Genomic DNA, 25,361 nt, shown 5'->3' with positions numbered 1-25,361 from the left:
TTGAATTGGGTCTAAGTGGTCCTGTACAAGCCTCTGACAATTCCCTGGAATGATTGTTGAGGCATATTGCAGTCTCTGGCCCCATGCCTCCTTTTTCTTTCTTTCCAGTTAGGAAACAGCCCGAGGCATCACAAAAGTGAGCATTTCCTGGCTGGTGTAACTGTTTCTTGGTAAATGTTTTCCTGTCCCCAGCAGGACAGAGAAGTCTTTTCAATAATCGGTACCCCAGGGCCCTTGGCCTTTCTGCTTGTATGTTCATCCTTACACCTGTGTTTCTTAATGGTTTAAAGCAAATGCACTATTTCAGCACAATGTGAAGCTTCTTTACGTAAATGCCATATACTAGATAGGAAACTTACAAATAAGATTTCATAGCACTCAAAAGTATTTGGATCCAATCTTGTTACAGATTTAACTTTGATACTGATATCTAGTGGTAATTTTGAGTTAAGCCATGGTTCATAGGTCTGTAATTGGGATTAAGGTCTTTTTTAGTGCTTAGTGGTAATTCTAATCAGTTTACTTTTCTCACTTTTTATATTTTTATTTTTTCTTTTTAGGGCCACATGGAAGTTCCCAGGCTAGGGGTCAAATCAGAGCTCCAGCTGCCGGCCTACCACAGCCACAGCAACGAAGGATCCAAGCCACCTCTGCAACCTACCCCACAGCTCATGGCAACACTGGATCCTTAACCCACCGAGTGAGGCCAGAAATTAAACCCGAGTCCTTGTGGATGCCATGTAGGCTTCTTAATCCACTGAGCCATGACAGGAACTCCCTAAATTTCTCACTTTTTTAAAAAAGGATCCTCTGGGGTGCATGGTAGATAAGTAGTACTGTTTTATTGTTCCTGTTCATTCTCTGTTATTTGATACTTATCTTCCATAGATGGTAACTGAGTCCTAAGGATATATACATGCTTAACTCAAAACACTAAGTCATTAGCATAACTCCTTATCTTTCAATTGGGTGTGACATCCTGGCAGTAGGAAACAACCTTTGTCCTCATCCCAAATCATCCCATTTATATCATGGCTTTACAACTGCAACGCATTTCTGACTATGAAATATCGTTCTTATGATAATACATACATCCTAAGGCAGTTTCTACACGGTATCAGCCCCAATCACCTTCCAGCATTTGCCCCTTTATGAACTAAATGTTACTAGCTGGGCCTGCACTGTGTGATGTGTTTTTCATATGTGGCTCCTCCTGAGCCCTTGAAATGTGGCAGGTCTGAATTGAGATATGCCCTGTGTGTAAAATACACACTGGATTTTAAATACTTAGGCAGAAAAAAACAAATGAAAATAACTCATCAGTAAATGTTTTGTTTTAATTATATTTTGAAATGATAATAGTTTGGCTATATTGGAATAATTCAATTAAATTTAGTTTTGCTTTTTGCTTGAAATTTTACATTGCACATGTGGGTCATATTATATTTCTCTGGGATAGTGAGCTGTATGTTGACTTGCAGTGATTTACCTCTTACTACCCTTCCCTCCCAGGAGAGCTCCTCAGGGAGCTTAGTGTCTGTTCATTTTGTGTGTTCCTGTTGGGACGTTTCAGTATTCCTCCCTGCTTCTCCCTTTCTCCAGTTGGCCACTTACTTGTATTCATAATTGTCCATCATATTGTCATAAAATTAAAATTTAGGGGTTGTTTATGTTTGATTGATTCTCATAGTTTTTAATGTAAAGGAAATACTTCTATGAATTTTTAAGGATGTTATTTACATTATTTGTATTTTCTGGCTTTACTACATGTACAAATACATTATAAACATTAAAAAAAATAACTGCATTTCCTTCAGGGCACTGTATTTCCAACTAACTGCTAAAATTTAACCTCTTATTTCCAAATTGTTCTAGTATGGCTTGGAAAGAATTATGAGTGAAGAGAGGAGTCTTTCTTTATTAGCCAGAGCCATTGATCCTGAGCAGCCCAGTATGATGACGGATGTGGTTAAACTGCTTTCTGCAGTGTGCATTGTAGGGGAGGAAAGCATGTAAGTCTTCTCAACTTATATCTCTAATTATGTAATAATTTAATATGTTTCAATTCACACAATGTTTTCATTATTCTGTTTTAATTTAGAATTTAAATAAATGAATAAAAAATAAATACTTAATTAAATACTTAAGCAGCTGATTTAGATTCATATTGGCTGAACAGACATGTTTGAGTAGTAATTTCTTCTCTTAATTGATAATATGGGCTAACATGTTTCTATGAAAAATTGATTTCTTCATTATATTTAAGCTGTCTGAACTCAAGCCCTAAAAATTCTAAATGAAGACTCTGGAAAATATACCAATTGGTTCTGTTTCTTGTGTTTTTTCAGATAGAATTAATTCAATAATAACTGAATAATTGATAATGTAACAGTTGAGGGTACAATGTCCTTGACTGTAAAGTATGTACTAAAGTTTTAACTTTAAAGACAGCACGCCATTGCCAGACTTGTAACAAAAAGACAATTACATACATATTAAAAGATAAAGATAAATCTTCTTTCTTTTTAAGGAAGATTAGTGTTCTTATTACAAAAAAGCAGTTAAAAATTAAGATACCTTTTATAAAGGATAAAGATATACAAACTAAACAACCAAAAGAACAAACAGAAATGGCCCTCCTTCCTGAAAAGGTGGGCAATCGCTGGAAGTGAAACCTTCTTTACATGTTTCAGAATCATCCATGTGAAGGTCCTGTGGGGCTGCCGACTGTTGTGCTGTTCAGTTTAGACTTAGTTGCGCAGTCACCATGCACCACTCAGCCCTGGCCCACTGCCCGTGTGTATACCTACAGCTTACGCATCCCTGGATGAGGCCCCACTGCCCATTGCCCACTGCAGTCCCAGCTGCAAAGCCAGGCATACAGCTTTGTCACTTTGCCATTTAAAAAAGGCCATACTGGAGTTCCCGTCGTGGCTCAGTGGTTAACGAATTCGACTAAGAACCATGAGGTTGCAGGTTCGATCCCTGGCCTTGCTCAGTGGGTTAAGGATCCGGTGTTGCCTGAGCTGTGGTGTAGGTTGCAGACGCAGCTCGGATCCCGAGTTGCTGTGGCTCTGGTGAAGGCCAGCTGCTACAGCTCTGATTAGATCCCTAGCCTGGGATCCTCCATATGCCACAAGAGCAGCCCAAGAAATGGCAAAAAGACAAAATAAATAAATAAATAAATAAAATAAAATAAAATAAATAAATAAAATAAAAAAGGCCCTATTAATTTTGGTGTAGAAATCTAGGCGTTAATTTAATGTTGACACATGAGACACTTCCTCTGCTCCTCCTCCCCCTTTCTCTTCCTCCTTCCTCCTCTTCTTTCTCCTCTCTCTGCTTCCCTCCTTCCTCTTCCTCCTCCCTCCCCTACTTCCTGTTTTTTCCTCTCTTCCTCACTTTTCTTTCCCTATCCCTTCCTCCTTCCTTTCCCCTCTTCACCCTCTCCTTTGCCTTTTCTTTTTTTATCTTGTTTCCCTCTTTCCTCTTCTCTTTTGTCCTCTTCCTCCACTTTCACATTATTTTTTCATTTCTTGATTTCAGAATAGTTATCAAAATGATGTAATTAACTCTTAGGACTACGTGTCTATGTCCACAAACTGTGTGAGCTTGTACAGTATGCTGGGTACTGTTAGCATAGTATTCTTTAAAGAAGTAGCATGTAGGAGGTCCCATCATGGCGCAGTGGAAATGAATCCGACTAGGAACCATAAGCCTGCAGGTTCGATCCCTGGCCTCACTCAGTGGGTTAAGGATCCAGTGTTGCCAGGAGCTGTGGTGTAGGTCACAGATGCAGCTTGGATCTGGCGTTTCTGTGGCTGTGGCGTAGGCTGGCAGGTGTTAGCTCTGATTAGATCCCTAGCCTGGGAACTTCTATATGCTGTGGGTGCGGCCCTAAAAAGCAAAAAACAAACAAAAGAAGTAGCATGTATAGTTCGTGCATACCCATTATTCTTTATATTTGGCTACTCCTTATTACTGTATGTTTTTGGCTACCATAGCTTCATTTGCTTACACGCAAGATGAGTAGGGTTGTAGTGATTAAGAACATTTATACAGTGCTCACTGCACAGACTGTCTGGTTTCAGATCCTTGCTCTACCACTCTACCCTTGAGTCAATGTGAGACCTTAGACAAATTGCTTAACATTTTATGACCTCAGTTTCCTATTCCATAATATGGGGGTAACAAACAATAATATCTCTTTCATAGAGATTATATACATTAAAAATAGTTAATATTTATAGGGTGGTTCAAATAGTACCTGATGTGTAGTGAGCTCTCTCTATATGCTTAATAAGTAAACATCATCATAGAGTTATTATGAAGAATAAATGAATTAAAACATTTAACATAGTTTGTGCTTGATATGTTTTACGTACTCAGTAAGCTACTTTAAAAAATGTTATTGGCTGCCTAGGAACAGTGACTCTGTAGTTTAATAAATCATGCTTTTGTATTGAGTTATTTGGGTTATTTGCTGTTTGCAGTTTAATTTATAATTTCACATTTTCCAATAGCCTTGAAGATGTTTTAGAAGCTTTAACATCAGCTGGAGAAGAAAGAAAAATTGACAGATTTTCTTCTATTGTGGAAGGTCTTCAGCACAACTCAGTTCAGTTGCAAGTAAGTTTCATGTTTATTATTCATACTGTTTTGTAGCTGTTTTCTGATGATATTTAATATTGTAGTATGAAACCTTTCATGCCATTTAATATTTTAAATAAATACAGAATTATAACATACTATATCATAATTTATCTTAGATACAACTTAGTATATATCTATAATTATTTTCTTAGGTCCCTAGAAGTTGACTTAATGAGATTTCTCTGTGAAATATGTAATCATGTGTTTCTATTTATTTACGTATAATCACAGTCCATGAATTGTTCATTCTATGTTGATCTCAATACACAATTGTTAATTATTATAACCTTTTAAGAAGTTTTGGCAATTAAGTCAATCATGGCTTCTCATTGTATTAGTTTTATATCTGAAAAGCTGACAGGTTCCATGAGTAGAGAGACTGAGGTTAGAAATTTTCAGAGATTTTTAAGTCTTCCCAAAAAGTCACCTTTAGACATGAGACATTATTTAGTCTGCATATCTAATATTCATTTAATTTCTCTCTTTTTAAAAAAGACATAAGAGTTTTATTGTTGTAATTGTTGTTAAAATCATTGCTAATCAGACCTTAGTATCTCCAATAAATTATTGATACCCGATAGCTCCAAATTTTTAAAAATTGAATTGGTATGGTTGGGACCTGGTAATTGGGATTTTTAAAAGAACCTCAGATGATTCTAATGTGCAACAAAATTTGAAAACCAAGGTGCTAATAGCTATGAAGTAAATCTGTTTCATACTTAATAGTAAAATATTATAGTTTTAATTTTTATTTCAAATCTCTGTATATCATAGCTATTTAATTGTTTCTCATTGTGGTAGGAATAGAAAAGCCAGATCTTTGTGTTAAATTAATAAGAATAAACATGGTATTTGATGAAAAAATCAGAAAATGTCAGGCACTGTCAAATTAATAATTTACTATGACATTCTGAAGATGGTGTTTGTGATCTATTTCTGATGACAGCAAGGAACTCTGTGTGACTGTTTCTCAGGGCAGAAGGCATGCTAGATCTGAGTGCATATATGGACTATTGCATGGGCCCAGCTCCTGGAGCTTCTAGGAAGTGGCCCCTCCTTCCTCTTCTGTAATTGGGGCCCTGGTCTCTGGTGTCCACTGCTGACATCGACCCTGCTCCTTCAGTTGCTTGGTGGGCAGGGGTCTGTTAAGTTATACATCATTACCCTCATTTTTCTCTCCTCCTTCTTTTCTCACTGGCCCCACATTTCCTGTTCACCACAGGACTAATGAAGTGTTAACCTAAAAGGAACTTTCTAGAGAAAAGCTGAATGATTACTTTATCTGAATTTTCCTATAATATTCGTGTACCTTTTACTTGTCTCGTGTTTGCACAAATACCAGTAGATTATTAGATTAATTTTGATTATTTTTGTAGCATGTTAGAAATCTCAGGAGTGGGATCAAGATGGCAAAGGAGTAAGGCGTGGCTCTCACCTTCTCCCACACACACATAAATAAGCCCATCTATATCTAGAACCATCTACTGAATGCTGACTGAAGACCTTAAACCTCCACAAAGGGCAAGAAGACCTCCACATAACTGGGTAGAACAAAAGGAAAAAAAGAGAGAGAGCGACAAGAGAAAAAAAGGGAATCAGGACAGGATTAGCACTACTGAGAGGGAGCTGTGAAAGAGGAAAGGGATCCACTCCCTAGGAGGCCACCTAACTGATGGGGAGACCAGCCAAGATGGAGAGGGAACCTCAAAGCCTTGGAGAAAAGTGCAGCAGCTGGACTGAGGAGGGCAAAGCAGAGAGAGAACCACACAGACCATAGCTACCACCTCCTGGGAACTACAGCCTGAGGTGCTTGGATGGGGGCTGGGAGCTGAGACTTAGGCTCCAGAGGTTAGTTCTGGGGATAGGACTAGGGTTGGCTGTGTGGGGACAGCCTGAGGGGCTAGGGAGTGAAGCCCTACGGCTCGGGAGTGGAACGCCTGAGCCAAGGCAACTTGGGAGGAGGCCTGGGCCTGCAGGAGAAGCAAGACACCTCTGTTGGGAAGGGCAAGAGGAAGAGGGGCAGTGCTGCCATAGGAATATCTTTTTCTGTGCGTTTTCGGGCTCTCAGGCAGCAGGGTGCCTCTTGAATAGGCTATGGGCAGTGGGGGCAAACCACTGAAGCTATTTCAGGCTCCAGGGTCCATGAACAGGTACCACCTGTGGCTCCAGTCTCCTCTGGGGATGCCACAGAGGAGGGCATTGCAACCAAGCACCACCTCTTGTTGCTTTCACAACTCTGGAAATGCATATGCCCTACTGTTGCCACTGCTAATGCTCTGGGTGCTGGCTACACCTCCCTGAGAGTCATTGCCACTTCCCGGGGCCCTGCAACCAAAGGCAGCCTGCTCCACCTTCCTGTGGGTCCTTTCTACTATCAAGGGCCCAGCAACCAGGCACCAGCTACAGGCCCTGCCCATTGCCTCCATTTCCCAGGAAGCATGCATAGGCCATATACCACCACACCTCCTATCAGAGGGGCAATAGCCTGCACACACTGAGGAAGGAAATAGCAAGCTTCCAAACCAAAAGCAACCCTCATCACCCTCCCCAAAAAACCCCAGTAAGCCCTCACAAAATACCCAGGGGTGCTCTTGCATATAAATAGCCCTCCCAGACTACAGTAGGTGTTTTCCCTAAACTCACAGAATAAGAAAAGCTTAAGCAAAATGAAGAAGCTTAGGAACCATTCCCAGTTATAAGAACAGGAGAATTCCTGCGAAGGAGCAAACAATGAAACAGACCCTGTGGTCTAATAGACATTGAGTTCAAAAAGAAGATAGTGAAAATACTGAGGAAATTAAGAGCAGATATGAACAGTAATGCAGATTACTTTAGATAAGAACTAGAAAATATAAGGAGGAGCCAAGAAAAATTAGACAGCTCATTTGCAGAGACTCAAAGGCATTGAAGAGCAGAATGAATAATGCAGACGAATGAATTAGAGACTTAGAATATAGAAAAATGGAAATAAAACAATCAGGACAGCAAGCAGAAAACCAAAGGAAAAAACATGAAAGCAATATAAGAGATCTGTGGGATAATATAAAGCAGGCCACCTATGCATAATAGTGATTCCAGAAGGAAAAGAGAAAGGGATTGAAAATAAATTTGAAGAAATTATGGCTGAAAACTTTCCAAATCTAAAGGAAATAGATGTCAAGATACAGAAAACTTAGAGGGCCCCAAACAAGTTGAACCCAAAGAAGGACAGTATTTAATGATGAAAGAACAAGACCCACACCAAGACATATAAAAATGGAAAAATTACAGATAAGAGAGGATTTTAAAGGCAGCAAGAGAAAAACAAATAGTTAATTATAAGGGAACCCCCATAAGTTTATCAGTTTCTTTCTCTACAGAAACACTGCAGGCCAGAAAAGAGTGGCAAGAATTATTCAAAGTTCTAAAAGGGAAAAATTTGCAACCCAGAATGCTCTACCCAGCAAGAATATCATTTAAAATAGGAGAAATAAAGAAGTTCTGCATCAAACAAAAAATAAAATCAAACCCATTTTAAAATAAATACTGAAAGGTTTCCTCTAAATAGGAAAGAAGTAAGAAGATATAGGATGGAGGAAATCACAATTGGAACGTAATCCCTTAAATAAGCCAGAATAAGATTTAAATGGGGAAAAAAAAAGGACTATTTGTAAAAGTGACAATAAACACAAGGAACAGCAAAAGGATAAACATAAAGATTTTAAAAAAAGGACATCAAAAATCATAAAATGTGGCAAAAGAAAGTAAAAAAATCTAGACTTTTGTTTTTTAAAACAATGTGTTTGAACCTATATGACTATCAAACTAAAGCAAGCGGACATAGGAAGGGGTTAACATACTATAAAAACAGGGCAAACACAAATCAAAACCAAAAAATACATTCATGAAAACTAAAAAGAAGAGGACACTATCGTAAAATAAAGGAAATCATCGAACCAAAAAAAGAAAGGAACAAAGGATAACATAGAATTCACTGGAGAACAAGGCTTAAAAATGACAATAAATACATATTTATCAATAATTATCTTAATGTCAATGGACTGAATGCTCCAATTAAAAAACATGGTGGGCAGATGGGATAAAAAAGCAAAAGTCTACAGTATGTTGTATATAAGAGACTCACCTTAGGGCAAAGGACACTTATAAATTGAAAGTGAGGGGATGGAAAAAGACATGTCATGCTAATTGAAAAGACAGGAAAGTGGAAGTTGCAACACTCATATCGGACGAAATAAACTTTAAAAAGAAGGCCATAAAGACAAAGAAGGACAGTTTTTAATGATAAAAGGACCAATCAGGAAGAGGATATTACACTCGTCAATATATATGCCCCTAATATAGGAATACTAAAATATATACAACAAATACTAACAGATATAAAAGGGAAAAATTGATGGGATTAAAAAAAGAATAGGAGATTTTAACACCCCACTCACATCAATGGACATGTCCTTTAGACAGAAAATCAATGACACAATAGAAAAGTTAGACTTTTTTTTGTCTTTTTAGGGCCACACCCATGGCATATGGAGGTTCCCAGGCTAGGAGTTGAATTGGAGCTGTAGCCATTGGCCTGTTCCACAACCACAGCAATACCAGGTCCAAGCCATGTCCATAACCTACACTACAGCTCGTGGCAATGCCAGATCCTAACCCAAAGAGTGAGCCCATGAATCCAACCTGCATCCTCATGGATGCTAGATTTGTTTCCACTGAGCAACAGCAGAAACTCCAGAAAAGTTAGACTTAATTGGTATTTTCAGGACATTACATCCAAAAATACCCAGAATATTCATTCTTTTCATGTGCACATGAAACATTCTCAAGGATTGACCATATGCTAGGGCTCAAAACTCACCTCCACAAATTTAAGAGCATAGAAATTATTTCAAGCATCTTCTGTGACTGCAATGGCATCAAACTAGAAATCAACCACAGGAAAATAAATGAGAAAAAACCTGACTACATGGAGACTAAACAACATGCTACTGAAAGACCAGTGGGTCAACAAGTTAATCAAAAGGGAAATTAAAAACACCTGGAGACAAATAATAATGAAAACACAACCATTCAAAATCTATGGATGCTGGAAAAAGACTTGGAAGTTCGTAGCAATGCAGGCCTTCCTCAAGAAAGAAGAAAAATCTCAAATCAGTAACCTAACCTCCCACCTCAAAGAACTGGAAAAATAAAAACAAACAAAACCTAAAATCACTCAAAGGAAGGAAATCATAAAAATCAATAAAATAGAGATTCAAAAAACAGTAGAAAAAATTAATAAAATCGTGACATGTGTGGCCAACAGGCAAATGAAAAAATGCTGAGCATCACTATTAGAAAAATGCACATCAAAACTACAATGAGGTACCACTTTAAACAGGTCAGAATGACTATGATTAATAAGTCTACAAATAACAAATATTGGTGAGGGTGTGCAGAAAAGGGAACCTCTGCACTGTTGGTGGGAATATATCTGGTACAACCTCTATGGAAAACAATACGGAGGTTCCTCAGAAAACTAAACATAGGACCTAACTAAATATGACCCAGCAATCCCATTCCTGGGCATCTATCTGGACAAAACTTTCATTGAAAAAGATACATACATCCCTATGTTCATTGCAGCACTATTCACAGTAGCCAAGACATGGGAACCACCTAAATGTCCATGGACAGATGAATGGAGTAAGAAGATGTGGCACATATACAGAATAGAATACTACTCAACCATAAAATAGAACAAAAAAATGCCTTTTTCAGCAACATGGAAACAACTAGAGATTTTCATACTATGTGAAGTAAATCAGAAAGAGAAAAGCCAAATACCATATGATATCACTTCTGTGTGGAATCTAAGATATGGCATAAATGAACCTATCTACAGAAGAGAAACAAACTCATAGACATAGAGAACAGACTTGTGGTTGCCAAGGGGGAGGGGGAGAGAGTGGGTTGGATGGGGAGTTTGGAGTTAGTACATGCAAACTATTGCATTTGGAGTGGATAAACAATGAGGTCCTGCTGTATAGCCCAGGGAACTTTATCCAATCACTTGTGATGGAACATGATGAAAGATATTGCATATGTATGTATAACTGGGTCACTTTGCTATACAGCAGAAATTAACAGAATATTGTAAACTCTCATAAAAAGCAAAAAAAAAAAAAATGAAAAAAGTCACTATGAAATATAATAGTCACATGTAAACTTTATGTCCTAAATAAAGACTTTTTGGAGTAACATGTCCCTTTTGTATTTAATGACACTCGTGTTACAGGTGTGATGAATTTAATAGAGTTCTGACTCAGGCAGCTTTGAATTTGAGTCCCAGCTCTTTTCTACGCCTCAGCTGCAAGAAGGCAATAATCACAGTGCCCAGCTCCTTGTTGATGCAGGGATTACATAGGATATGGGTTTATATGCTTAGGGCACTGTTCGCCTCATTAGCAGAAGTGTTCAGTAAATGCTAGCTTTAAAAACTAATTTTGATAAATTAAAAAAACAAAGTCAGTAGAGATTAGTGACCCTCATTTGTTGATATTAAAATTGGTACTTAACTATACAACCCAGTATTTAATGAAAACTTATTAATGAAAACTTAACGTTCGCACAAGAACACATACACAAATTTTTCTAGCAGCTTTATTTGTTTTAGCCCCATACTGGGAACAACCCTGATGTCCCTCAACAGGTGCATAGTTACACTGTCATATAATCATACACAGAATACTATTTAGCATCAAAAAGAATTACCTATTGATTCATACAACTTGCACATTTCCCCAGAGAACCATCCTGATCGAAAAATGCTAGTCCTAAGAGGTTACACACTGTGTGATTCTATTTCTATAACATTGTTGAAATAACCAAATTATAGAGAACCATTCTTTGAGAACAGTTTACTGCCTTAGTGATTGCCAAAGGTTTGGGATGGGGTCTGGGAAAGTGTGGCTATAAATAAAAAGCCGGAGGGAGTCCCGTGCAATTAAAGCTGTTCTGTAGCTTGATTGTGATGATGGTTACACAAATCTATACGTGTGATGAAATTGCATAGAACTGTAAATGCATACACAGATGAGTGTAAAGTTGGTAATTTCTGCAAAAGCTCTGTGGATTGTACCGATTTCAATTTCTTGGTTTTGATATTGTGCAATGATTAGCAGGACGTTACCAATGGGAGGAATTGTGTGAAGAATACTCAGGACCAACCCATACTTTTTTTCTTTTGCAATTTCCTGTGAATCTATCATTATTTCAGAATAAAAAGATAAAAAAAAATCTTGTTGAAACTGGGGTCCTAACTTTTTTTTACAATAGTATTATATCATTTGATGTTTGAGAGCTGTGAGAGACAGGATAAAGAAGTCGTTGTTAAGAACAAAGTCAAATTTTACCTAGGTAGATGACTTGATTGACTCATTAATTGGAAAGTGCGTAGTACAACATTTAAATTCTTGGTTATTTGGCATATTAAATTTGTTTTGGCTACTAGGCATTAAAGTAAATCTGTCTGATCTTTTGAAAACCTAACAGATTACCATATGAACTTGAAGGCAAACTACCTGAATTGAAAAAAATCATGGATAAATTTATTAATTTCTGTTAGGGGTAGTTACTTTGATTTTCTTGAAGGTGCTATATTATGGAAAAAGATTTTTATAGTTATGATAAAATATGAAAAGAACTATTAATTAAAAATTTAAAGATTACTATTCCATAGAAGAAATTAAGACTTGAAGAAACTAAAATATATTTTCTTAGAAAATTGATATAATTTTGAAATTATTTCTTTTTTAAACAGCATTATTGAGATAAAGTTTATCCATTTAAAGTGTACAATTCTGTGCTTTTTTATTTATATTCAGAGTTGCACAATTTTCAACACAATCAATTTTAGTACATTTTTATTACCCCAAAAGAACACCCTCATGCCTTGGCCATCACCCCACAATACTCTCATTCTCTCTAGCCCTTGGCAGCCAATACTCTGCTCTTTCTCTGTATAGAGCTTCGCATTCTGGAAATTTGATATCAGTAATATCATATAATACGTGGTCTTTTCTGACTTCTTTTACTTAGCATAGTATTTTCAGGGTTCATCCATGTTGCAGTTTGTATCAGAACTTCGTTTGTTGTTATTGTGGCCAAATATTACTCTAGCGTATGGATATTCCCACATTTTGTTTATCACTTGGCAGTTGATGGGCATGCGGGTTGTTTATACTTTTTATTTTGAATAATGCTAGTAAGGATATTTGTGGAGATGATCTATTTTTTAAACTACTGCTTATTTACCATATTTAGTTAAGGAAATAAGTCATTGATTCAATTCTTGAGAAATTTTTACCAAGATATAGGAGGCTGATTATATTTGCTTTTATGAAGCTAATTTCCTTAGTTGTAATTAATTATATTTTCTGATATGCTTAGTAGTGTTGTTATTTCTTGATGTCCTATAAACACTAAAATTTTTTGATACAGTTTTTAAAGCTTAACTTTCATTGAGAAATTAAAGGTCCTTTTAGCATTATTTAAATTCATTTCTTTCTTATTTTCTGATAAGTTCATTTTAAATTTCTGTGGTCTTGATTAAGTATAGAGAATGGGAAGACTTGTTCCAAATTCTAATTGTCCTTACTGTACCATTTTGTTGTGGGTTTTACTTTAATGGATGTTTCTTCTTATTAAGCCAGATGAATGAAATTTCTCACAGGTAGCAAGCCTAAGTTAAGAATAAAGGTATTGTTTTGCAGATAGCTAACTTAGGGTGGAAAAAAGTAAGTAAATTCTCTTTTCTGCTATTGCTGACTGTGTGCTATTTCTTTTAAAATGATCAAGCAACCCATTGGTAATACCTAAATACGTTCCTCTGTGTGTTTCTGAATTTAATACAAATAAAGAAAATATTTCAGAACTAGCCGGTTATCAATTTTCCCATAAAGCTATTGCTCTAAGTACCCATTTTATTCCATTAGCTATATAAGTTGCATTTATTAAAATGTACTAGTCTTGGGTGATATTAGCAAGTCAAATTAAAAATAAAACTTGTTTGTCTCTGAATAGAATAGAAACCAATTGTTTGCTTCTAAATTAGAGAAAATGGGAGAGAGTAAATTTTTAAAAAAATGGTTTTTCTTTTATTGCAAAGTATATTTATTCCAAAGTACTTTTTAAAGGAAGATTGTTACGTTTTCTTGAGCCTGATTACAATAATGATGAAGGTAATGGGACTGCCTGTGATTCTGGTGGAATTGAGCATATTTCAACCCCTCTCCACACAGTATAGTAAGAAAGCGAAAAACTAATAGTAGCAATAACTTAAAAGAAAATTATCTTCAGGCCTTAGGGAGTCTTACTATCAGAAAAGAAAGTACAAATATAAATATTGCACTTACAATAAATATGTTACTTTCTTTTCTTAACTGTGTCAAAGAGTGGTTTTCATGTTCAAGCAGAGTAATGCTCTTTAGTTAATTTAAGCAGGAAATGGGACTATGTACCTTACAGAATTTCTTGCAGGCCCAGGGGACCATGTGTGGATAGTATGTAGCCAGAAGTAATGCAAAAGAGGAAATACCAGACCACATCCAGGAATGTTGTAGTGGAGGCACCACTCCCAGTGTTCTATGCTGGTCAATACTGGAGAAAACTAGCCAAGCTGGTAGAGCTTCTGCCACAGCCCCAGACCCTCCATCACAGAGTCCAATTTTCCAGGGTGAATAGACTCTTATTTGGCCTTAGACTCTTATTTGGCCTCTTATCTTCCTTAGAAGAGGGTTGGAATAAGTATAGGTGGACCAATCTCCAGGATCTATCACACTTTGGTTTTAATTGTTATTTTCATTTCTCTCCTCTTATTTACTTACTTTCTTCCTATGTGTGTGTCTTCTCTCTTCTCTTGTTAAAGCCATACTTTGCTGGTGTGTCAGAAGCATTATCTAGATTCTAAAGAGTTTCTTCAAACCCATGTTGTCAGTCATAGGGCTGATGGAGTTGTGTAAGGTTTTTGTCAGGAAAGGAATCAAACTGTGGGGATCCTGTGGTTTTTGAGGTGGCTGTTTGACTTCTCTCTGCATCCTATAGAGTCTTCCTGATTCAGTCTTCTTGGACTCTTGTGGCTAGGGGTACGTGCAACTTGTACACTAACGTATTAGTCTTCCTCAACTGTTTGGGTGCTTTCAGAAGACATGAACTCCCAGGTCAAACACAAAGGACTTGATTTACCCACAGCTTGAGTATCAGCTTTGCCAGCCCCAGTTTTCACTTGCAGTGGGCTCTCACCCTGTGTTAGAGAATACAACCCTTCTATCTCGGGCAGCAGTTACTCTGACAGATACAGATTCCGATGAAGTCTGTTCTGTTTGTCGCCTTGAATATTTAAATAAGCCTGCTGGTCAGCAGTACTTCAAACAGCGGGTTGAATTCAGCCATGCCTTTCAGGTCCCAGATCTGGCCAGTTGAGCAAATCCTGTAAACTATCAGGATCCACCTTAGAACACCAAGAGGCTTTCTTAATTTTTTCTTTGGTCTTTCTACTTGGCCTGAGTTATTAATGATTGCGCAGACTTCCTCGTATTGAACAGGGAGGACATTTGGGGAAATGCTTTTTTTAAAAGATTTTTTTAAAATTTATTTTTATTTGATTAATTAATCCTTCTTTTCAGGGCTGCACCTGCAGCATATGGAAGTTGGTGGGCTAGGAGTCAACTTGGAGCTGCATCTGCAGGCCTATACCATAGCCATGACTACACTGAATCTGAGCCGAAACTGTAACTGCCACCAAAGCTTGCAGCAGCACTGGATCCTTAATCCACTGAGCAGGGGATTGAACCCACATCCTCATGGATACTAACTGGGCTCTCCTTTAAAATTTTTTTTTAAATTTTTTTGCTTTTTTAGGGCCGCACATGAGGCATATGGAGGTTTCCAGGCTAGGGGTCAAATTGGAGCTGCAGCTACCAGTCTACGCCACTGCCCCAGCAACTCCGGACACTTAACCAACTGAGTGAGGCCAGGGATTGAACCCGTATTGTTATGGGTACTGGTTGGGTTCCTTACCACTCTGCCACAATGGGAACTCTAGGAACTCCTTTTAAAAAAAAAAAAAATTGTTTTTTTTATTAAAGCGTAGTTGATATATAGTGTTGTGTCAGTTTCTGCTATATAGCATTAGTGACCCAGTCATGCATGTATATATATATATGCGTGTGTGTGTGTGTGAATTCTTTTTCTTTATCTCATACTCTCTTCCACCATGTTCTGTTCTAAGAGATTGGATATAGTTTCCTGTGCTGTACAGTAGGACCTTCATTTGTAACAACCCTAGCTAGTGAGTTGAAGCTGATCTTGGTACCTTCTGGGGCTGATGTGGTGTCACTGGTCACCTCAGCTAAAATCAAGGACATGTTTCTTACCATCTCTTCTAATTGTGTGACTCACTATAGGGCTAACTTTCTGCAGTTGCAGGCACACGGTGATCAGTGTTCTCTCCACGTAGCTCTTTGGAGTAACCAAAGGTGGCCTCAGTGTGGAGAGATCACCACAGTTGTCTGAGGCTGTGCATGTGCTGGTACTGTTTCTTCAAATACCTGAGGGACACTGCATCTCTTATGAGGTGCAAGTCACAGTGTTTTTGGAGAGAGAGGAAAGTTGACTTCTGGCTTCCCCACAGAATACATAGTCTTGAAGGTACACTTGGTGCTCCTGGAAGGAAAGTATTGTTTATTGGTGTTGAGGTTCACCAAATGGCATCTTTATTTGTTGGGGGGCTACCAGGAAACAGTGCTTTCAGCTGGCCTCCCAGCCAGCTGATAAACTTTTGGGTTCTCAATTCAGGAAATAGAGACCAGTCTGGTTTTTTTATGGAGGGATTGTGTGAAGATAACATGGCAGAGATGGCAGCTTGTGTTATAAGAGAGGAACTTTGAGCTTAGGGAACCTGAATTTTCTATAATAGGCTGTGGGTCTGCCTGCTCTGCTCTAAAGGGGAAATGCTCTGTCCTCCATAGTGGTTTGTAAGTTAATGCAGAAGAAAGGCCATCTGTACCTCTACTTGCAATATATGCTGAAACTCTAGAGACCCAGGGAGAGTTTCCTGGCAGCAGAGAGTGGTTTCTCATCCTCCTCTTGTCACCGTCTTGGGTTCTTTTCCTTCAGTCTGATGTTTCTGGTTTTATTCCTGTACATTTAGTGTTCCTCAATGTAGAGTGAATGGAATGAAACCTTGGTTAATTTTGGTTCATGTGATACTACAGAGTATTAATTTTCCCTAATTAATTAATGTCTAAAGGGAAAACATGTTTTCTAAAGTTTCTTAATCAGAGAGGAGAACGAGTTCTGTCAGAGAGCAATCATGAATAAGTGGGGAGGGGATGCTTGTTTCAGGGGGCAAAATTATTGTCTCTTGTCCTTGATGCTTTGATGTCAGCCTGCAGCAACTTTAATTTCTGAGCTTGCTCACTTAAAATATCCTTAAATCCTTTTATTTAATTGCCACCAGGTTTCTCAAAATTTGATTAGTATATTCCTTAGATAGTTATAGTTAGCTGGTTTTTTGCTGTATTTCTGTGACCCACTTATTTTTGCTATTAACCTAGTAAAAATAACTCCGACTCTTGTAGTTTCTTTACCTACTGTTGAAGTACATAGCCACTATACTATTTAGTGTTTTTGTTGTGGTAAAATATATATATAATACTAAATTTACTGTTTTAACCATTTTTACCTGTATAGTGACATTAAGTACATTCTTATGATTGAGTGATGATGTTGATGTAACAGTGAACAGGGGTGGTAGTTATATCCTTTTAGGATTCGGGGGATGGGGGTGATCGATATGTACTTTCAGGATTCCTGTGGTAGATATTTCCCTATCCTGGGATATATTTTCCAAAGAAGCAGAAACTAGGAATATAATCCCAGTCATTTGTGTCTCTGGAACTGTTATTATAGGGAAATTGAGTTAGAGACCACTTTCATGTGTCTGGCACGCATATGATCTTAACAAGTATCTTATGGTTACATATTAAAGTGCAGAGAACAATAAGAAAAACCAAAAGTGTCCTGTTAAATATGAACTTCATTTGTAAGACTTAAGAGTTACACAATTTGAAAATGATAATCTTGGAGTTCCCATCATGGCATAGCAGAAAAGAAACTGACTAGGTTTCATATTAAAAATTCAGATTTTTCTTCTCCCATTATATGAGTAGTTTAAGTTCATTAAAATATTAAAAACAGAGTAGGAAAAATCACCCATAATTCAATTATGACTGTACGTGGAAATATGTTACTGGGCAATAACTGACAAATATGACATTGAAACAAATTGTAAGTTAAAATGCCTTTTTGAATTTACCCAAGTTCATTAACTTCTGTTTATTTTGTTTCCCTTACAACTTAAGTGCTCATAATGTACCCGAGTTTAATTTTGCCTTAGATCAAATGAAGGTCTTCCTATAATGAATAGTCATATCTTGATTTACTATTTCTTTTTGTTCTCAGTATCTGCTATTGCCTCAAAAAAGTCAGTGTTAACTACAGTTATTTTTACTATCAAGTAAGTTGTTCTCACATTTAATGAAGGCAGATGAAGAACACAGAGTAGAGCAGAACATTTTAGGATCACTGTTGGGGCATTCCATAAGGATGCAGAGATCAATTTATTTTAATTCCTCTCTATTTGGACTACTCCTTTTTTGGAGGTTTGCAACAGTAGGCTTACTGTGTCAGTATGAATCAAAATTTTAAACATATTAAAATGGATGAGTAAATAATATGCCATTAAGCTAATAAACATTAAAAAAACAAATAATAATCTAATGTGAACTCATATTGTCAAATGGAGCACACACCTGAGTATAAACTAGTGGGTAACAAACATTTTTGTCAGAAAGTGAACTGCTAATTTTCTAAGTCTATCTAATAGATTTTTTCACCTATGCTACAGTCAACAGCAGAAAGATAAACTTAACTCATGACTCAAAAGTAACTGCAGTTTCATAATTAATTAGCCAATTAGTTAATTATTCAGCGATTACTGTGTAGGGTTCTGCCAGGTATTAGAACTTCTGCCCTTAAGAAGCTTATACTCAGGAATTTAAGCTGGCTAGTATTTCATATGAAAATTGCAATACTAGGAGTTTCAACAAAATGAGAGGAGAATACAGAAGAAATTAATGATATCTCAGGGGCAATATCTGAATACATATTTAAAAATCCAAGTTTGTCTAGAATCCAAATGCCCCTATTCATATAAATTAGAGCCTCTTCGATGCTTCAGTTTATTTCTCTGAGTCTGTATGGGATATATGCAGTTTCCTCGAGCTCTAACTTGTCTTCCTACTGTGTATCTTTTACAGAACATTGAATTGGAAGTATAAATAAAATTTTAGGACTTTACATCTGCTGACATACTTTACTATTTCTGTGTTTGCATAATGTAGTTTTTATTCTAAATTAATGCATGAGATTTTAAAATTCTTCAGAGTTTTTTTAGTTGCACTGGAGGCAAAATACTTCTCTGTAAGCATCATTTACTCATTTTAACTTGATAAATGTGAAGTTTGTGCAAAGAGAGACATAATTTCTGCTATGGGGTAGGGAAGACAGAGAGTGGTCTAGCCTGTATCTTCTATGCCCAGATAGTAAGTATCTACAGATTCTGATGGAATTTTTACTTAAGTACTTCACTGGTTCTTGTTTCCAGTCTGAATTTAGCTCATGACACTGATATGTTTTCAATGTAGTATAGCCATCATTTTACGTGTGAACACAGCTACTTATATTCAGGATGAATATGTTGATCAAGTGTGAATTTTCTAAAGAATGCTTACTTTTGCTGTTTTTTGGATACCTTTTCAATTCCTTCTGTACAATCATGTAAGAAGCATCTGTGCTGGTGGCCTTGAAAAACCTGGTCAGGCCTGTGGCCAGGGCTTAAGCATCACAGCTGTTAGTGAACCTGGAATTTTTACATAAAGCTGTTTGTCCAAAAGTGGTCGCTAACTAAAGGTTAAAGATGCATGAAGTTTATTTTTTTTTCTCTCATGTTTGTGTTTCTCAGAGTGATAGATGGTGGTAAATTAAGTTGTGTGCTAGTAATTTATTTTTTATTTTATTTTTTGCTTTTTAGGCCCACACCTGTGGCATATGGAAGTTCCAAGGCTAGGGGTCTAATTGGAGCTGCAGCTGCTGGCCTATGCCACAGCCACAGCAAGGCCAAGTCCGAGCCGCATCTGTGACCTGCACCACACCTCACAGCAATGCCAGATCCTTAACCCACTGAGTGATGCCAGGGATTAAACCCTCATCTTCATGGACACTAGTCAGGTTTGTTACTACTGAGCCACAATGGGAACTTCTACTAGAGGAAATTTAGGTGGTAAGTATTCATACAGGAAGAAACCTTTTCATTTCATTTTCAAGGGCAGAGAGCTGCTTTGCTGATTCAGTGATGTAGATTCTGGTGTGTGTCTTTGTCTTGCTGTTTAACCTTTTCCTACTTCTAATGATTTTCCTTTGATCATTTGCCTTATTCCTAAGATTGCCTTTGACAAGTGGTATCCCTCATATTGAATGTCTTTGAGATTTCTGCTTACAGTTTATCTGCTTTGTCCCCTGTTATGTGTCTTTACCTTTTAGCTTATGTCATTGCTGACATTTGTCCCACTATTTGTAATTATCATTTTGTCTACTTATTTTCCTAATCCTTGGCTTTGTGGACTTTGCTGGTCTCAGCTTTGTTGTGCATTTTCAGTCTGTTGTGCTCTTAAAGAAATTAACTATCCTGGATTCTAGATGGATATGTTCATGCATGTGTGTGCAGACACACCTGGGTAGCTAGAAGTTATGTTAAAAATACCTTTTCTCATGTAAGGCTCCTTTTGATAACTAGGGTAAGAGTAACAAATGAGTTTCTAGCATTTACTTTAGAAATCATTAGAACGTAATCCATGATCTAACACCTAAAGATGTGTCTTAGTTTTAAGCCTTCTTTAAGCTAAAGGTTAATAAGCAGTATTTCTAAAGTGTAAAGATGTATTTGGAGCAAAGAGGAGACTATTTTAGAGCCAATTTTAATTGCTTGCTTTCATTTTACTGGTTGCATATGGAACACATGAGAAAGAAAATGTTTTCCATGTGGAACAGCAGTTCTGTCCATTTGTAAAAAGGACCATTGTGAAGTCAACAATTTGCCAAATGGTAATTGATTAGTCATCTTATTAGTCTATTAGAGCATTTGACACAGTTGATCCCTCTCCCTTTTGAGACACTTTCCTCCCAAACTTCCAGGACACCATGATCTCGTTGTTTATCTTTTACCACATTGACAGCTTTTCTACTCTAATTCATTTCCCCCTACAATTGAAATGTCCCAATTAGTTCTTGAACCTCCTCTTTTTTCTCTTTACTATTTACTTGATGATTCATCTAAGCTCTTGGTTTTTTATACAATTGCTATTGTGATCTCTTTCTTGGAGTCTCCTATATCCAATTTCCCTTTCTCACTTTTTTGTTGAGAATCAGTAATATATATTTACAATTTATAATCTCCAAAACTGAACTCCTGATCTTTTCTTCTCAAGCCAGTTTCCTCTGTTTCACCTGATTTCTTTTCCATCTTAATAAAGGAGAGTTTTCAGCTTTTGAATTGCCTAGGCCAGAAATCATGGAATCACCTCTCTTTTTCTAGGAGAACTTTCTTTTTTATGGCTGTATCCCTACCACCAAGAAGTGCTTAGTAGACATCATTAACAGGCTTGGGAGGAATGGAATGCATGAGCTAGAAACAGAGAAGGTGTCTGCAGTCTGATGTCCAGAGTTAGAACCCTCAGTTAACTGTAGGTTGCTCCCCAGGAGGGCAGATGCTCCTGTTTTCTTACCTCATCAGTTCCAGAGGGAGGTGCCTTTTGTCTGCTATAGAAACAGTGAATGTGGCATAACTCATGCAAATTAATGGAGATCATATATGCTGCATTTTTGGAACATCAAGCAGAATATGGTGATTAATTCTTTTTGATGAATTATTACAATTTCATTATTTCCTCGAGATTTTGTTAACATCCCAGCACTCAGTAACTAATTTTTTTTTAATGAATAGTGATTCCTAATGTACAGTTCAATCTCAGAATTTTAAAAGCAGTATTTTTCCAATTCACCCGTAAAAATTGCATTGCATTTTTTTTTTTTTTTTAGGGCTGCACCTATAGCATATGGAAGTTCCCAGGCTAGGGGTCTAATGGAAGCCATAGCTGCTGGCCTACACCACAGCAACAGCAACACCAGATCTGAGCTGTGTCTGTGACCTGCACCACAGCTCCTGGCAACATCAAATCCTTAACCCATTGAGCCAGGCCAGGGATGGGACCCACCTTTTCTTGGATGCTAGTAGGGTTCATTACCACTGAGGCCAAGAGGGGATCTCCCTCCTCTCCTTGCATTTTATGTCTCTTTAATGGTTCCACCACCCATCTAGTTGAATAAGAAAGGTGGGAGGACTTGTAAATTCTTTTCTTTCCTTTTTTTTTTCTTTTTACCTCATACCTGTGGCATATGGAGGTTCTTGGGCCAAGAGTCAAATCAGAGCTGCCTCAGCAGCCTATGCCACAGCAATGGCAATACCGGATAATAGCCACATCTACAAACCTTGACCTATGCTGTTTGTGGCAATGCTGGATCCTTAACCCACTGAGCAAGGCTAGGAATTGAACCTCTATCCTCACAGAGACAGCATCAGGTCCTTAACCCCCTGAGCCACAATGAGCCACTCTGTAAATTCCTTTTTTTTTGCCTCAACAGCATGTTCACTGAACCAGCACATGGTTTTTAGATGTTCGAAAGGTCCTCATTGCTCACCAGAGCTGTTTCGATGAGAACTTCTTAACTTGACTTTTACCTCTATTATTGCCTCTCCTTTGCACAAAATCCTTTATGGTTTCCCCCTTTTACTGCTGAATTAGAACTTCTGAGTTGGCACCTGAGGCTGTACTTCCTCTGGTTGCTCCTTGTTCAGCCTCATCTTTATCGAGTCCTTCTCCTGCTCTCCCACTTGCTATTTTACAGACTGCGCAGGAGATCTGAGTTCCTTGTAATTGAGTAAAAGGGCTCAGTTCTTTGAACATGTTAATTCCTCTGCTTAGAACATCTTGGTCCTCTTCTTCACCTGGCTGCTTTCCTACTAATCCTTAAGAATCAGCTATCCTTGTTTTTATTTACTGTCTCCATATTGCCATAATTTGTGGAACATATCTCATACAGTACATGGTATACTTTTATTATTGTACCTACTTTACTACTAGGGTAGGTAACACATCCTGCTTATCTTTTTAATTCCTAAACCTTTTCCACTGTCTCTAGGAATTGATTTATATGGCAGAGAAGGCAGACAGGCACCCACTTATGGTGGTATGCTGTGTCAATGTGAGATCGTGTGATAAAACGGGTCTAAATATCCTAATATATATATATTATACACCTAGAAAGAACTTGTTGGCCTTTATCTTGATTATAGAATTTTTTATATATAAGGAGAAGAATCAATGCATTTTGCTATATAAATATTTGTTTACATTCTAAATTAATCAAAGAGTGGTTGTAGATCACGATAATGGCAAATTATGACTAGAATTGGGAAGAGATCTTAAAGATTTAGATTAAATTCATTATTTCAGTTTAAGTCAATTTCCTATTTTTCCTTTTATGAAGATTTCCCTTTTAAAGCATTTCTTGGAAATAATTTGGATTGTCCTTTTCCCCTCTTTCTCCTCAATTTCATGCTAATATTATTCTACACATATCAACTTTCCATTTAGGTGATATTTGCTGCTAATTTTTATGTTGTTTATTTTTTCTGCATTCTTGGGTTGTCTATAATTTGCATCTTTTACAGAAACCTGATGACTAATACTAATTTAATTTCTCTGAATGTGGAGAAGCATTATTTGTATGCTGTTTGAGAGCTTTTGAAATGGTGAAAAAAAAATTTGTGGGTAGTAAGAAGGAAGTGGAAAGGAAGCATTTTAAACTTGACTTTTTGACACGAACTGGTTACAGCTGAGTGAATGTGTCCTGGGAAGGTAGACTCTGTTTTGAGTTCTTTCTTTTTTTCTTTTTAAATATGTTTTCCTTTTCCCTCTCTCAAGTTTTGACAGTAAAGGCATGCTGGCCAGATTTTAGTGTTTAGATTTCAAGCAGAACAATTACGATATATTTCAGCCAGCAGGAACTGAGACCCCCATTGGTGTCTTAATCCTGAAACAGCATTTTAAATTCATATAAACCTTGCCATAAGGGATGGAGAAAGGACAATTTAGGGAACAGCATGAGGTTAAACATATTGATCAGTAGGCCGGTCGTTCTTATTAGGTTTTGGGAGAATGTGGACGTAGAAAAATGTCATCAACAACAACAGCAAAGAATACTTTGCTTCTCTAGAGACTATCTCTTTTACCTCCATTATATGGATTTTGGATAATGAAAGTTGTGATTCAGCCAGGGAGAGAAAAAAGGAGATCCAGGTTATTAGTATGGTACAGTTTTTAATTTTTATCATATAAGGTACATACTAGGGCATTTAGTTAGCTATGTTATTTCTTTCTGTTTTCTTCAAAAGCCTAACACACAGTAAGTTTGAATTTTGGTCAAAGTGTAGGAACAGTTGCCTGTTAACGATTAGTAATTAGCCACGCGATGTTCATCGTACAGTTTTTGGTTATAACGACCCCATTAACTAGATTTAGGCCTTTGTTAACTTGAAGTCTTTGGGCTTCTCTTGATGAATAGAAAGTTATTTTATTATCCTACTTTAGGTAAGTGTTATCTATCCAATGGACATACATAGTTTCTCAACTAGTGTGTGTTCCGTATATGTCACATGTGTTTATATTGATACCTTTGGACAAGAACTTACCTTTTGGTTGAAGTGAATAAAAAACTCTATCAAAACTATATTTTTTGTATAATCTGTAATTGACTAAAATATTTTATGTACAAAGTATCTTATTAATAGACTCACCTGTGAAGGGAGATATTTGATAATACTTGGAACAAAACCTTGGTGTTTCAGTCTGTTACTCCTTTTTTAAGGTCAAATCCAAGTCTGAGTCTTGCTGTGTAATTTATTGTAGGTAGCGTGTATGCAGCTCATCAATGCCCTTGTTACATCTCCTGATGATTTGGACTTCAGGCTTCACATCAGAAATGAATTTATGCGTTGTGGATTGAAAGAGATATTGCCAGTAAGTGCCCTGCAGTCTCCTTATTAATATTTAAATTAGAAAAGTACTTGAGTAGGGGGAAATTTAGATAAATTACCTTCAAGAATAATTTATCTGTGGGAAAAAAGGCTTGAGTATAAAATCTATTTTCGAAATATAGATGATAAGATTTGAGTATTATTTAACACTTTAAGTGTTTGAATGCTATAAATCAAGTTGAATGGTTGGTTTATTGTTTGTTTTTCATTAATTTTTTGCATTGTTAAAAGCAAAACTGTTTATCATAATTCCTGTTAAATATCTCTAGAATTTAAAACGTATTAAGAATGATGGCTTGGATATCCAACTTAAAGTTTTTGATGAGCATAAGGAAGAAGATTTGATTGAGTTCTCCCATCGCCTCGAAGATATTAAAGCTGAACTTGAATATCCTTTTTTCTGAAGTCTAATCAAATATATAAAATTACTTCTAAATCTTAAACAATCAATCCT

General features: G+C 36.9%; 1 protein-coding gene across 2 annotated transcripts in view; it reads left to right on the top strand.

Moving 5' to 3' along the window:
• DIAPH3 (diaphanous related formin 3) overlaps positions 1–25,361 on the top strand; it is a 503,501-nt gene that overhangs the window by 149,043 nt on the left and 329,097 nt on the right. For both annotated transcript variants that reach the window (XM_047756273.1, XM_047756272.1), the window contains 4 exons: positions 1,876–2,012; positions 4,524–4,629; positions 24,780–24,890; positions 25,177–25,295. In XM_047756273.1, the coding sequence (XP_047612229.1) occupies positions 1,876–2,012; positions 4,524–4,629; positions 24,780–24,890; positions 25,177–25,295 (473 nt within the window). The remainder of the gene's footprint in view (positions 1–1,875; positions 2,013–4,523; positions 4,630–24,779; positions 24,891–25,176; positions 25,296–25,361) is intronic.

The sequence above is a fragment of the Phacochoerus africanus genome, chromosome 13 (genome assembly GCF_016906955.1).
Source record: "Phacochoerus africanus isolate WHEZ1 chromosome 13, ROS_Pafr_v1, whole genome shotgun sequence".
In the NCBI taxonomy this organism is placed as follows: Eukaryota; Metazoa; Chordata; class Mammalia; order Artiodactyla; family Suidae; genus Phacochoerus; species Phacochoerus africanus.
This window is presented reverse-complemented; position numbering and strand designations above follow the sequence as displayed.